The sequence below is a fragment of the Macaca thibetana genome, chromosome 14 (genome assembly GCF_024542745.1).
Source record: "Macaca thibetana thibetana isolate TM-01 chromosome 14, ASM2454274v1, whole genome shotgun sequence".
Classification (NCBI taxonomy): domain Eukaryota; kingdom Metazoa; phylum Chordata; class Mammalia; order Primates; family Cercopithecidae; genus Macaca; species Macaca thibetana.
The window spans coordinates 106,947,081-106,962,217 of NC_065591.1; the positions used below are offsets into that span (position 1 = coordinate 106,947,081).

Sequence of the window (15,137 nt, forward strand, 5' to 3'; positions counted from 1 at the left end):
AGGACTTATCCACCCTTATTTTAAAAGAACACTAGGAAATGTTTTTGCAGCTTCTCCAACTACACCACAAAGAAGTGGCAAAAGTGAAACGCTCTCTCGATGGGCCAGCTGTCTTTCTCTTTATTTATCTATGCATTGGAATTTGGAAATTCATTCATTCACCCAGTAAGTGTCAATTGGGTACTTAGTACATGACAGGCGTACAGCAGTGAACAAAACCAGCATGACCTCCTGGAGCTTCCAGTCTGTAGAAAAATAAATCCAACAGCTAAACTCAAACTACAGGCTACATAACAGCGAAGTGAAGATATCCCTGAGGTTTATCAGAAGCACGTAGTTGGAAATAAATCTATGGCACTTTGAAAAATTGAGTAGTACTATCTTATTCTCTCACTGGGGTTAGACTTACAGTTAAGGACTGCACCTCACCAGCCAACTATTAAAGGGAACTTCAGTAAAAGCGCCTCAGGAATCTTTCTTTCCAATAGGCTTGAGTAAGTGTCTATGGTCCTATGACTTAATTTCTCCACTGCAATAACAAGAAGGGGCTTGCTTACTAACTTATTAAGTGACGGATGGAAAGGTTTAAGCTATAGCTGATTGGCAGTTAAGTCCTACAACATCATGGAGGCTCACATAATTGTTTAGCTCTGACCACTTTAAATCTCCTCCTTCCCTCCCTCCGTTGTAGGATATGCTTCTTATTCTGGATTAGTAACACCTAAATCCTGGAATCAAGCATGAAACCTACTTTTGCAAGAGCTCAGTGTGCTGTGAAAGAGGTTTGAGGTGGATAATTAGTTTACATCGTGGTGTGTGACCAAACAATTGCTGCCCGCTCCCCCCTGCCCTTCCCCACCCCTGACTTTGAAGATAACTACAACATGGCTATTCTAGTCCCCTCCACAGAAGCAGGCAGTCAATGAGTTGCTTGTTTTTTTAAAAAAAAGATCTTGTCACATAATCCAACATCCTTAAATTGCTTTGTAATGCAACAAAATTTCTCCCTACACATTATATATCTAGGACATAAACATTATTTGAAGCCACTGAACAGAGTGGCTTTAGTACAATCCCAAAGGTAACTTGTCCTCTCTTGCATTAATTGTTCCCATTCTGAAATATAAATATCGCTACCACAGAGAAAACAGGTGGGTGGGTGACCAGGGAGGAAGACAGTATTGATAAAAATTTGTTTTTTTGTTAGTCTCGAAATCCACATTGATTGCTCAGCAAACCAAATGGCCATTTTGTAGAAGTGGATAGAGCACCCACAGGTTGGACGCTGCAGTGCCTTACCTAATGACTAGCCCTTACCTGAGAGGTCCTCACTGTCCAGTTCTTCTGCGGAATTGGGCAACTGAGTAAGGCCTTACAAGTAAAAACAAATCGTTTTTCTTTTCATTCCTCGAGGGACATAAACAAAACACTTAAGAACTGAGGATGAATTTCTTTAAAAACATGAGCCAAATCTCTTGCTATCTATGTTTTTGATAGCGTGAATGTATTAATCCATAAGTACATTTCTTCAATTATGTAATTTTGTTATTAAAACAATCGAGGCAGAAAGATTCCTCAGTCTCCACTGTTCAAAGGACATGAAACATGAAGGTGAATGCTTAAAATCACTCATTCATAACAGCATGCAAAAAGAAAAAGAAAATCAATAAAGCCTGATTGTTAGCTGTCGATGTTCTGATATCTCTTAAATACAAACGTATTTAGATGTTACATACTGATGTATGTACGTTTTATTTCACATTTTACTGTAAATTGAAATCCGCTGCCAATACTGACAAACACAGTTCATTACCAATTTACGATGATCTTGGATCACATATTTCAAAATGGTACAGCATCTGCTAACTGCAGATTGCAGGTTATGCCTTCATCAGAAAATCTGATTTGCAAAATGATTTTTTTAAAAAAGTGAATTTCATAAATCAATGGTATTCCTGAAAAATAAAACCCTCAAAGCTGAAAAAGCAGTTAGGTCAGGAGGCAATCAAATGGGGGCTTGAAATGCCTGTATCCGAGTCAATTCCAATGATGGCCAGCTGAGATACTTCTCAGCTAGCTTTGATTTGAATTAAAAGGAGTGAAGAAGGAAGTAGATAAACAATGGGAGGCTCAGATAGGAGATGGTTTCCATTTCCTTTTGCTTTATTTGTGAGCTGATCCTTTAATGAAGTTTATTTAATAACACAGAAGGTTGGGCATTCAAGACGGCTTTACGTGTTCTTTGCTGTTCTGCTCAAACTCCGGTGTGACTGACTACCTAGGTCCTCTAAGTTGCACAGCAGTTTGCTCATACTTCTCTAGTCAAATCTGTCCCTTATTTAAAGATGTCTGTGGACCTAATAAACTGCAAGGTCTTTGGAGAAGCAGGTTGTGTTTATTTTTGCATCCTTCCCTTTTGCTACAGCCACCCCACAAAGTGTATTCTCAGTGAGTATTTGTTGAATTAATGATTCGGGAATAAGGCCCAATCAGAGCATAAAAGCAACCAAAACAAATGCTTTTGAAACAAGTAATGTCAAACTGATCAGTATTTTTAAAGGCTCAAATGAACCAAAACAGTCATGTGCAAATGATCACTGAAGCCTGCATTTTGTAAGGTGCTTTATAAAGAAGCCAAACGAACATTGATAGCCAGGTCGATTCTTAAAAGGAGGCTGTCACACCATCAGCCCTTGAGGAAGAAGACCCTTCCATCATGACCCTTGGGTGCTAATACTCAACGGCAGGTGCTGAGTAAAAATGGGAATATTTTGAGCCCACAGGTATTCCCAGACTATAGATTTAGGCAACTAAAGGGAAAGCAGTGAGCAATGCAATCAATTATAGAGGCAACTGAGTAGGGATGCTATCCATTTGTTCTGAAATCTGATTGGTTGATAGTATCCCTATTTCTAATTGGCTTGTACATTGTATAAAGACGAATGAATACAATTATTTAAATAACTGTTATAAATGGGCAACATAAAGTACTTCTTTGTAGTTAATTATAAATTTGCAGTTCTCAGAAGGCTAATCTCTCACTTCTACCTGGCCCAACAAATATCAAAGTGTCCTACATACGTGCTTGGTGCCCACTGAACCCCATTAAACAAGGATGTTTCAAGTAGGCAGCTTTACTGCTGAAGGCTTACTTCCTTGGGGAGGGCATTAGAAAGCTAATTAATAAAAACAAAAAGACAAGTATGTTTATGAAATATCATTGATATGCAAAGGTTTCCATTAAAAGCAACAGACAGTTGATATACACCTCATTAAAGCAGAAACTGTCATTTTTAATGGCATAAACTTTAAAATAAATCAAGTTATCTGGAATCTACTGCTCGGATTATGTTCTAAAGCAGGAAGCCATTTAGCCTAGTGGCGTTAAATTTGTTTTTGTAGCACCATTATATTGTATGAATCTACAATACTCTGCCATAGCTGGATAATTTCTGAATAAATATAATTAATTAAGAAGAGTTTACTGAAGCACTGGGTGTACAAGTGGGGACACGTAAAATTTATCTCCTAAAACTGATTTGGCTTAGGTATTTTTCTTTCATGCTAAAAATTATACACTTTTCATTTTCTCAAAGAAAAAGACAAAGACGTATTTTATGAAGCAGAGAACATTCTTCAAAAGGAGACTCCACTCTTTAACAATAAGTAGGAAATTACTTCTTGTGTATTCTCTTGAAACTTTCATATCATCCATTAAAGCCCCTTTCTAGTCACTGTTAATTAAAATGTATTCAACATATGTCTTTAAACTTTGTTAAACAAATGAAAGTTTACTTTTTGTCCATATGGGATTATTTTTGAGCAATTAATAAAGTCCTAAGGATGCAAACATGGTAATTTAATATATGCATGATAGCCATCTCTTCTGCATTGACGTGTATTTCACTTTTTTATGGTGCTACAATGTGCTATAACATACCCTTAGCCCTCTCAGGTAATGCTTTTGCAGTTGTGATTCTTCCTTTTCAACAGTAATTGCTGGCTTCGAAAAGAGATATGATGTGGCAATTTTAAACCAGGGTAAGGAAAACCTCAAAAAATTAGAAACAATAAGAAATTCTAGAGATACTTAAATCAATTCAAGGTCAAATACAATTTACATGCTTATGGGCTCAGGTTTTCAGGGAATCATTTTTCTTCAGAAAATTTTAAAATCGAATGATCGAATAAAACCTCCAGAAAACGAAAACAGCCCACTGGCCCTAGTACCATTCCCATTGTGAAAAACAAAGTAGGCGATGGTCTCTCTCTTACCTAAGCAGCATACATCTGATCACTTGGCCATATTATGGAAACTGTTACTTCCACCACCAGCCATGAGTTCAGACGCCCCCGGTAGTTTTAATCTAAAAACTCAGTCATCCTGTTCTTCCTGCTTTGTCAGCTTTTGTGGAGAGTTTTCCCTTCTTCCCATTAGCAGAAATTTGGTTCACGCCGTTAGACAGTAGCACATTGTTTCCAAACTGCATATCAAGGCTGAAACACAATCTTCAGGTCCTGCAGCCATTCGTAAACCTCTTGAGCTTTGCTCTTGTGTAGAACATACAATGTCTGCAGAGTCCCGTGACTGAATGACAGCCTTTGAATGCCATTGTTATGTGCTCATACAGAGAGATGTACATAGAGGCACATACACAGATGGTGGACATAGCGGTTGTAGTAATGCGCACTGCTGGCTATGTTTCTTTAAAATGGGCTTAAGAACTTCCCCACAACTGAATATAAAGTATAATAGGAAAATTTTATGTGCTTTTAGAATTTGACCATGGTTTACATTATTTATAAATGAGTCGGGAAAAGGAAGAGCTACGGGGGCAGTCTCCTAAGGGCAGGGCTCGTAGGGTCTAAGCATGTAGTTACATAGGCCAAACATTCTGAAACCAAAACTGAAAATGAAAAATTATTCTTCAGAGGGGTTTCCAGTTTGCGTCTTGCCACAATTATATACTGAATTAAGAACGATTTAAAAACTCATTGGGGATATGAAAATTCATGAGATCATCAGCCTCTACTGTATTAAGAGGTGAAAAAGCAAGAGGACAGGTAGACTTGAAAATAATAAAATGGAGAGGGGAGAGAAGGGGCACAGAGAGAAAGAGAGAGAGAGAGAGAAAGAGAGAGAGAGAGAGAGAGAGAGAGAGAGACCTCAAACCCAGAGGAAGCCAGCTGACTGCAGTGCCGCAAAAGCACAAGCACTATTCCAGACCATGGGCATGCTGTCACCCGACCCCTCACGTGGGGGAGGAGGGTGGGGAAAGGGAGAGGGGACACACAGGGCAGAAGGAACAAGGCACAAGACACAAAAGCGCCCACATATGAACAAACAAAAACCATCACACGCACCCACACATCAATAACATAATGACTACACCATCCGTGCGTTAAATCACTCATGCATTTCTCAGACCATGTGGTATCAGGATTTGGCAGAGTGGTTTTCGCATTGCTCAACATGCACACATAACACAGGATTCTTCCTGTCCAGGCCTTAAGGATGAGCTCCAAAAACACAAATGCTCAAGATCCTTATTCAAAGAAGATCCCTTGTGTCAGCCTAGTCTAAAAATCCCATTCTTAACACTCACGTTTATCTTTACTATCAATTAAATCCTTAAAAGCACATTGTGGCTAATTGTCGTTTGGTTTTCTTTTTGGAGAAAATCCACTTGATTTTGAATCATGCCCATGCACTTCTAACCTTCCAATACATGCTTATTCCAGTCAGATATTGGTAAGAACAAATGGTCAACATACATCAATAATTGGTATAAACTTCATACATACTCTAGCAACACAAGCTTGAATAAAATATTTTAATGAGTCTTCAAAGGGAAAGCTTTAAAAATTATGTTTTCTTTTCCTTTTTATGATAACAACACAGAAATATAGAAGGAAATCCAGTAGGAAAACTTTAAAGACCAAATAAGATGGCCATAGCTGATTGACCTAATGTCTTGTCATTTAAGTTGCTAAGTTATCAAACCATTCAACATTTCTAGGCCCAGATCACCATAACAAACATCTCAAGATTATTCTCAAATGAATCTAAGTCAAATGGTAGCTGTAATGAAGAAGTTGTGTTTTCAGCTACAATTCACTAGAATAAAATCAGTTCTGTATCCTCATCTCTTTGGAAATCTCAGATGCTGCTCTGTAATTTCCACCATATTCTATTACCTTTTCTATCCTGACAACTGACCTGGAAGTTCTTCCCCCACATCAAGTAAAATTTTAGATACTATCTGGCTTTCATTACAGCTTCCTTGCTGTGGGTTAAAGAGTATGCTGTTTAAAATAGTGGCTGGAAGCCGGGCGCGGTGGCTCAAGCCTGTAATCCCAGCACTTTGGGAGGCCGAGACCGGCGGATCACGAGGTCAGGAGATCGAGACCATCCTGGCTAACCCAGTGAAACCCCGTCTCTACTAAAAAAAAAAAAAAATACAAAAAAGTAGCCGGGCGAGGCGGCGGGCGCCTGTAGTCCCAGCTACTCGGGAGGCTGAGGCAGGAGAATGGCGTGAACCCGGGAGGCGGAGCTTGCAGTGAGCTGAGATCCGGCCACTGCACTCCAGCCTGGGCGACAGACCGAGACTCCGTCTCAAAAAAAAAAAAAAAAAAAATAGTGGCTGGAGCCCTTTGTCAAGATGCCACAAGGATTTTGGACAAGGTAAAGAATGTATTTATAAGTATATTATACAGGGATCAGCCTAGATTATCTATCACTTTTCTATCCCTCTGCCGTTAAGAAGTCAAATTCAAAGTATATATATAAAATACAATAAATCCCTTGGCTCTAGGTAATTCTTCATGCACTGCTAGTCAATAACATCTTACTGAGGTATCACTAACTTGAACATTGTCCCCAAATGAATAGGAAGGCAGTTGCTTCTCACAGTATACAAACATCTCTATTACCTGCCACAGAAATGCTATAATTATAGTCCCATTCCAAGTGTCTCTTCCTTACGCCACAAAAAGAGATCATCTTCCCTTTCTCTCTCTCCAGGGAAAGACCTCATTAAAACTAGTACTCTAAAATCAGGATCAGCCTGTAAGTTAACTTCTTATTTTTCAGATAAGGGGACAAATTTCCTACTTCGAATAGCCTATGCAACTCTGAGACCTACATCCACTAGAGTCACGTAAGAACATGAATTTTATTGAAGGGACCTAGAAAATAGAATTCTGGAGCTTCAGGAGACAAATGATCAATATTTCTTCAAGGATCTCATAGAATTTAGGAATCATATGGTTACATTACATCAGGGGTGTCCAGTCTTTTGGCTTCCCTGGACCACATTGGAAGAAGAATTGTCTTGGGCCACACATTAAATACACTAACAATGATAGCTGATGAACTAAAAAAAAAAAAAAAATCACAAAAAAATCTCATACTGTTTTAAGAAAGTTTATGAATTTGTGTTGGGCCGCATTCAAAGCCGTCCTGGGCTGCATGTGGCCCATGGGCTGTGGGTTGGACGAGCTTGCATTTTATCTTGTAGTTAATTATAGTAAGCTCAAAACTTAAAGTATCTTAAAAAGAATAGAATAAAATCTCTCTAACTACATTAAAATAACCCTTTGAGAATAATCGATAAAAGTCAGGAGGTGCTCAATTAATGATGAAACCTACAAATAACTGAGCTTAATGGAGTGCAATGCCTGCGATGTAGCAAGCACTATGGGGCATTACCTTAGAAAGTGGAAGTTTTATACCTAATTGATTTCTCATGACTGTCAGCGTACCTGGCCCCTTTAAGTTATTTTATGAACTTGTCCCTTTGCGCCAACGACCAGAAAGGGCAGAAAGAAATAGGAATGGGGTGAGGAGGGATATATTGCTCAGCACCTACGCTTGTTTTTCTTTCTCAGAATTCGTCATAGGAAAGTCAAAAGATGGGGTGACCTGCCAAGCATCAAGGCCTGACCTTTAAGAACAGCTCCTACAGAGCTTAGAGATTTTCCAACTGGTGAGTTATCAAATGTAGGACTCTAAGTGAGTCAGTGTGTGCCAGGAAATGTTTCTCTAAAAGTTGAATTAACATGGCAGGGTTGGCTGATCACCTCTTGTCATTTAAATGATAGATTTCCACCCTGTACAACAACAGGCAAAGCGATTAAAGTAGGCCCTTTACCAAAGAATTCCTTGGATTCAATTATTAAAATTCAGCCCAGTTTTAAACTAACATATCTTTTCTAAGCACAATCTTGTCAGGGTTAGATTTGAGCTAAGTAATAAAGTAATATACAGATGAAACATGATTCTCATTTTCTGATTGGAGAGAGAGAGAAAAGTTAATGGACTTATTCCAATCCAGTAAGTCATTGGTGAGATGGGGAAAAAGAGATCATATTTCCTGATGCCCCTCCTGAGCTTTACTCACTCAGTTTTTATCACTCTGTGGTTAAAAATGTATTACTATTTTACCTGCAAGCCACACACACACCACTAACTTATTTAAAGTCCCATTTAATGCTGATAAAATCGACATATGGTATCATTCTTGGTTTGGAGGAGTTTTCTGCCAAATGTGAGAACAAAGTTATATGAAAGCATAGAGATTAGGAGTGAACCAGTGAGGGGTACTGGGGTAAATATGATTAGCGACATAATTAAAGTCACGACCTTTCTAAAGAAGAGCAATGACCTTCCTCATCATAAGCTCACGATTTTAAACAGGAATCTTCCTCCCTGGTCTACCCTTCCATCTCAACTTTACTAAGTGACACAAATGACTCCTCTTCAAGGTTTACTTGGGACTATGGCCTATATATAATATAAGCACAGCAACTGAGCCTTTAATTCAGATGTTACTGTTTTCCTGCAAATACTCGTTTGTTTGAAGCCCCATGTATTTCAAGGTTTGGTGGAGTTTTGTAAGTAAGGAGGACTCTGTGCAAATGAAACTCCTACAAATTCCAGCCACCCAGTGGGGAGAAGGTCTCATCTCAGATTGCATCCATTGGCTACTGAACTCACAACAGAAATGACAAGACTCAACATCTTTTCAAACCTTAAAAAATTATAGTATATTTATGAGGTCAGTCTACTTGAACCATGATTTCCCTTGAAGACTACATTTCTCTTTTTCCCAGGCTTGCCTTGCCTCTCAGCAGCGCTGAGAAAGTAGATAAACAGTAATGTGATACCAACCGTGAACTGCTGGTTCTGTCGTCGCCGTTGTGTCTACAGACGGGAACAGAGGATTGGAGGAAGGGAAGAAACAGGAGGAACGGCATGCAAAAAAAGGGAAAATGGAAAAAAATGGAACAGATAATATATGAGCAAGCTTTCAAAGAACATCGCGTGACAAGCAATAATAAATGAAAAGCAAAAAGCATTTGAAGTGAGTTGCACTGTTTTAAGACATGCCTTGAGCTCAAAGCTGCGAGCCAGTGAGGAAAACAGTAAATTCTTTGGTTCTGGGGGTCTTGCCAGGACACGTATATTTGCTAGTCAATAGTCAGGTGGACATGCAAAGTGATGAGAAACACCAGTGCAAACTCAGTGGCTGGTAGATGGCTCTTAACGCATCAAGGCTCAGGACTGCGACAGAAAAGCTCAGTCGAAAGGCTGGTTAAACAATGGATTCATAACATTCAAACATTGCCTTTGTTTTAACCCAACCCACCCGGGCACTTGGGCTTCTTGACTGCCAGTTAGGCATCATTGAATCAATCACACTTTTAGGTTCCTCTTACTGCTTATGCTCAGATGCCTGTAGATGAATAGACAGGTTTAAGTTTTCCATCCAGTGTATTATTGCAGCACAATTAACCGGGAGGCCATGGCAATGAACATGTTCAAGGTTTTCACAGATTAATTTCTACACACACACACACACACACACACAACCATTCTTCACTCTAAAGCTCTTAATGTTAAAATCCAAGAGCAGAAGCCTTTCATGAAAACATCCAAGTTCACACAATCTGCCAAATGCCACTTCTAATCATATGACATTCCAAAAATTTAAGTATCCAGCCATCCTTTCACTCACAATTCAGAACCATGTTCACCGTTCTGAGGGGCTGGGAGTCCTGCTTTCATGGCTGGATTAGGAGAGAGTGCAGTTTTTTTTTCCCCCATTGCTAGATGAACTTGCTGTGGAAGGAAATGTGTTTTGTCTCTTTCTTCTTCTATTTCTGATGCTGTTCAAGTTTTCTCCTTCTTCTACCAGGCTTCTAAGCCAGGCTTGCTGTACTTGCTCCTGTTCACAAGAAATTCCTCCAAGGAGCTCAAGGAATTTTCTTTTTATTTTTGGCTACAGGGGAAGTGGAATAAATATCTAACAAAAGGCAGGGTGACATTCTTTTTCCAGAGTCATTTTCTCACTCTTCTAGTCAACCTCACCCAGGCACGTTCCTTCTACGATTCACCGTTGGCGAAAAGAAATGGTGATACTGAGACACAAGCTAGTCATCTCTAGTCAAATGGTGGTGGCTGAAGTAGGATTCTGGGTTAAACTGCAAGCAAGTAGTTCACTGTCCTTTTGCAGAATGCAGCTACTTAGCTGGTAATTGCTTTCATGAGCTGTGGAGACTCCAAAAGACTTTCTGATTCAACACAGGCAATGTTTAAATGCACTGGAACTTCATATGAAACTTTTCTGGGGGGTGCAAATGAGCCTGGTGCTTCTGATTTATCAATATGACACATGAATTCACACTGGCGTTCCCCTTCAGTTGGCATGCCTTCCTCAGGATCCTATACCATCAAAAATTAGATCCCTTCTAAGGAGCCAGAATTAACCAGAAGTCTGAAAGGCCAATGCAGCTTAATATTACTGATAGCTTAGTTTCTGAAGAATAGATGAAGGAAAGAGAAACATACAATATACCGTGTAAGAACAAAATACTTACAAGTCAAGTCTGTGTGCATAAAACAGCAGTAAAAAACAATATAGAACACTGTACAGTTGAAACACACTCTGTCACAGATTCTCCCGACACACATGACACATTTCCTTAGTTGAAACATCCAAGTGCAGCATTAGGTACTTTAAATTTGAGGGGCAGAATCAAATGCCCATTTGTACAGAAACATGTATATGATGTTAATACATTTTATAGATAGGCATTGGCTCGTTTCCAAAATTACAAAAAAGTAATCAACACTCTGGCTCATTATTTTTGTAGTAGCTCTTCTAATATGCTTTCTTTTTTTTTTCTTTTTTTTTTTTGAGATGGAGTTTCGCTCTTGTTGCCCAGGCTAGAGTGCAATGGCGTGATCTCGGCTCACCGCAACCTCCGGCTCCTGCGTTCAAGCGATTCTCCTGCTTTAGCCTCCCAAGTAGCTGGGATTACAGGCATGCGCCACCACGCCTGGCTAATTTTGTATTTTTAGTAGAGACGGGGTTTCTCCATGTTGGTCAGGCTGGTCTCCAACTACCGACCTCAGGTGATTCACCCGCCTTGGCCTCCCAAAGTGCTAGGATTATAGGCGTGAGCCACCGCGCCCGGCATATGCTTTATTTTCACCAGGTAAATAATTAAGTACAAGTGAAAGAAGGGCGGGGGGTGGAGTAAAACCTAAGGGTTAGAGTCATCAAAAATAATATCTGAGCATTAACCAATGACCCCAATTTACTGTCTTCCTACATCACAACATCATGTCAGCTTTAAGACGAAATTAAACCAAGTAAAGCTAGGCGTCTGCTCCTAGGTGGGTACTAGAAAATAAATGAAGGAAAATCCACAGTGCATCTTGCTTCCCCATTCTGGGGATGGGAAATCCATCAATTGCACCCAAAAAGGGAGGAAAGGGGGATGTTGAGAAGAAAAAACACATTCTGAAACGGTTAACAGCAAACACATGTTCAAGTCAAACACACGATTACTGCAGCTGGAAATGGCAAAACCATGATCAGCAATGGGGTAGGAGACTGCAGCAGAAACACAGGCTGGCTACAAAGTTCAGAGCAAGATTGACGGTGTGTCTGGGGAGTCACTGACTCCATTTCTCTAAGAGCATCTGGAATGCTACTTGAACAGAGGTTAGTTTCAAGTAAAGAATTAAGAAAATATTCTTTAGAAGTAACTTTGTGCTCCCTGCAGGAGACCACTATGACAGAATCTAATTCTCCTTCATAATTGCATTATGACTTCATGCAGAAACCAGACACCCCGGCTCTGAAGTGAGTGCAACTCTGTGAGGCAGGATTTATTAGGGTATCTTAATCAGAAAACCGGAGCAATGTGCAAACATGCCCTGTGAATCAACTTGTGCGGTTACCATATTGTTGGGTAACATTCTAAGTGTAGAGGCAAAATGCAAATAGTAAAATTTCAATATAACTGATAAATGCTGCAATCAGCTTGAAAAATGAGAAAGTCTAATTGCCCTAACAAAGCCTTTTTAAAACTTCATCTTGCTGCTGCTGCCTTAAAAAAAAAAAAAAAAAAAAAAAAAAAAAAAACCTTTGAGCTAGCTTATGAGAAAAACAGGTCACAAAAAATTGAGCTGGACTTATGGTGGTGTTGGGTTATACAGACATTTAAAAGGCCTAGCTGAGCTACTGTCTCTTATTTTAATTACCAAAAGAGCAAATTTATTGTATATTTATTTTATATGGCCAAGAAAAAACAATCCCATCTTCTTGAAAACCCAGTAAGTGTATACGGTCTTAACAGTCACTCTCTGGCTATTTTATGAGTACAGTCAAACAAGGTATCCAAAGAAGGGCCCAGCACTCTTATTTGAAAGATGCACATTCTACTCAATATTGACTTCTCTTCTTAGTCTCCTCGTCCTACAGTTTATCACACCCCATCTTCAATAAATGAAACATCACATACATTTATTGTTGCAGTATATTTACTGTCTTCCTACATCACATCATGTCAGCTTTAAGACGAAATTAAAAATAAAAAAATAAAAAAAGCTCTGACAATGTGTGAAATTAGAGACACTAGCAATTTAACTAAGTAGCAAAAAAAAAAAAAAAAAAAATTACTGCAGGAGAGGCAGCTGGGCAATATTTAGTTGAAACAGTCATGTGTAAGCTCCACTGTGGCACATTCTAATCCTTTCATATGGATTCTCTCCAACTTAGAATTGTTCATTGAGTGTGACAGACTGGGGGTTTAAAACTAATCCATAAATTGGTCCATGGTCTCAAACACAACGGGTGCCATAAATGAAAATGAAAATCCTAGAACAAAATTAAATTCACAACCTTAAATATTTTTTCCCCCAATTGACCTGTGGTGCTCCTGCTTTACAATGCACAGACTTGCAAGCCTGCATTTTGGGGTGTGTTTGAGTAAGGTGTACATTAAAAAAAAATGCACAGTGTGATAACCCACAATCTACTCAAAACCAGAGCTTAATTGTAAAAAAATTAAATTCTCTCATTTTTGATTGTCATAAGCCTAAATGAAAGCATACTAAGCAGTTAGACATATTTTAATACACTTTCTCCCAGTTTCTTTTCTTAACTAAAGTCAATAAGAAGCCAACGGGTTTTCTTAATTGAATTCCCCTTCAGTTTGTGTTATGGAGGTGCTTTAAATCTAGACACTAGGATAGGCAAGGAATTCCCCTGACAATTTTATTTTCATGGCTGTGCTGTGCTGGCCAATATATATTAAATATATGGGTTTTTTTTTCCTCTTTCAAGTTATTTGAACTTGATCGAAAACAAAAATAACTGCCAGAAAATTAAACTCTGGAATTTATTTTCTCCTAGTTTCCTGGCTAATTCTTTCCATCCATGTTATGTTTTAATCAAACTCCCCTGTCTTAGGGATGGGAGAAGTGGATAGGAACGGAACGAAAACTAAAAGGCCCAAATAGGAGAGCCAGGATAAAGCTCTCTTCCTTGTTAAAGTCACCTCCCCTGTGAGTGAAGAGATTGTGTGCTACAGAACAGCAGGAACAGGGGACGATTTTTTTTTTTTGGATAAGCAATTTCAAGTTTTGTTAAAAGCTTCTTCAGAATTGTTCACTCGTGCTGTTGTGCCCCTGAGATCTTTTCATTTGCAAACCAGATGTTCTGCAAAATAATAGGAATCTGTATAGTGGTTTCATTTAACAAGAAAAACAATTCCTTTATCATGTTGTGTGTGAATGCTCAGTGGAAGGGGGTACAGATAAGAGGAAGGCACAGGGGAGGGAAGGAAAAGAAGAGGGTGTTGCCAGGAGGGTAGTGACGGAGAGAGGAGAGAGGCTGTCTATCAGTTGTAGCACATTTTTAAGTCTTGGTAAATTTTGTGTTAGGTATGGGAGGGTTGAGTCCTTCAGTCAAGTCTTTTATTTTTCACTACCAAGATAGCTCTAAACATCACTTTTTAATTCTGGGAAACCTGTATTCACAGTATTATTTGTTTGCACTGTTGATAGGTCTTTAGTATGAAAACATGTCACATTTTTATCTCCAGGATTATTTTTAAAATAAAGAGCATAAAATTATTGAAATTACGATAGAGGCATTAAAAACTTTTCCACTCGCATCATATTTCTCATTAATTTTTTTAAAAAATGTGGAGTCAGGTGGCCTCCATCACTGTAGTATTCAAGTCTTTTCTCATTCCCTCCTAAATCAATATGGTCAAAAGCTGGTTAGCTATGTTGTTATTTGTAACAGGTTTACAATCATCAGAAAAAAAAAATGTAGACACTTAAGACAGTATGAAGAAAAATGGACACACACTTTTTGGAGTAAAAACTTGAAAAGGTGGCTTATTACATAAAAGGTGGCTCATGAGTACTAGTGCTCCCAAAATATTCTTGTCACTAGGCATACTGGCATATCAATAACACTTGATGAATATTCAATAAATGCTGAATGAAAAATAATCTTAATGAAGTAGATGTCAACTCTAGAAAAAAAGGCAATTTAGTAAACATTCTGGGATGAAGATGTATATTTCCTAGCAAGAGTGGCCTAATCTATGCCTGGAACATAAATACACGCAAAATAAACACATATTGAAGATAGATGCTTGAAGTAACATTGGACCTTCATGCATAACTTCCAAAATGCCATCCTTTCTTATCCACATTTTGTCCCTTCTTTGGTGGCACAGACCAAAGTCCACTGTGACACTCTCCTCAGTGTCTATGGCACCTTCTGCCTGTGCCACCGAATCGCCCCAATTGCACAGTATCTCTTATT

At 38.9% G+C, this 15,137-nt stretch overlaps 1 protein-coding gene across 6 annotated transcripts in view; it reads right to left on the reverse strand.

Annotated features, from left to right (window-relative positions):
* CADM1 (cell adhesion molecule 1) overlaps positions 1–15,137 on the reverse strand; it is a 333,283-nt gene that overhangs the window by 15,896 nt on the left and 302,250 nt on the right. For 2 of the 6 annotated variants that reach the window (XM_050758852.1, XM_050758854.1), the window contains 2 exons: positions 9,173–9,205; positions 1,318–1,371 (listed from right to left, as the gene is read on the reverse strand). The exons of 2 other annotated variants lie outside the window; for them this stretch is intronic. In XM_050758852.1, the coding sequence (XP_050614809.1) occupies positions 1,318–1,371; positions 9,173–9,205 (87 nt within the window). The remainder of the gene's footprint in view (positions 1–1,317; positions 1,372–9,172; positions 9,206–15,137) is intronic. 2 more of the 6 variants (XM_050758856.1, XM_050758853.1) reach the window with 1 other exon arrangement.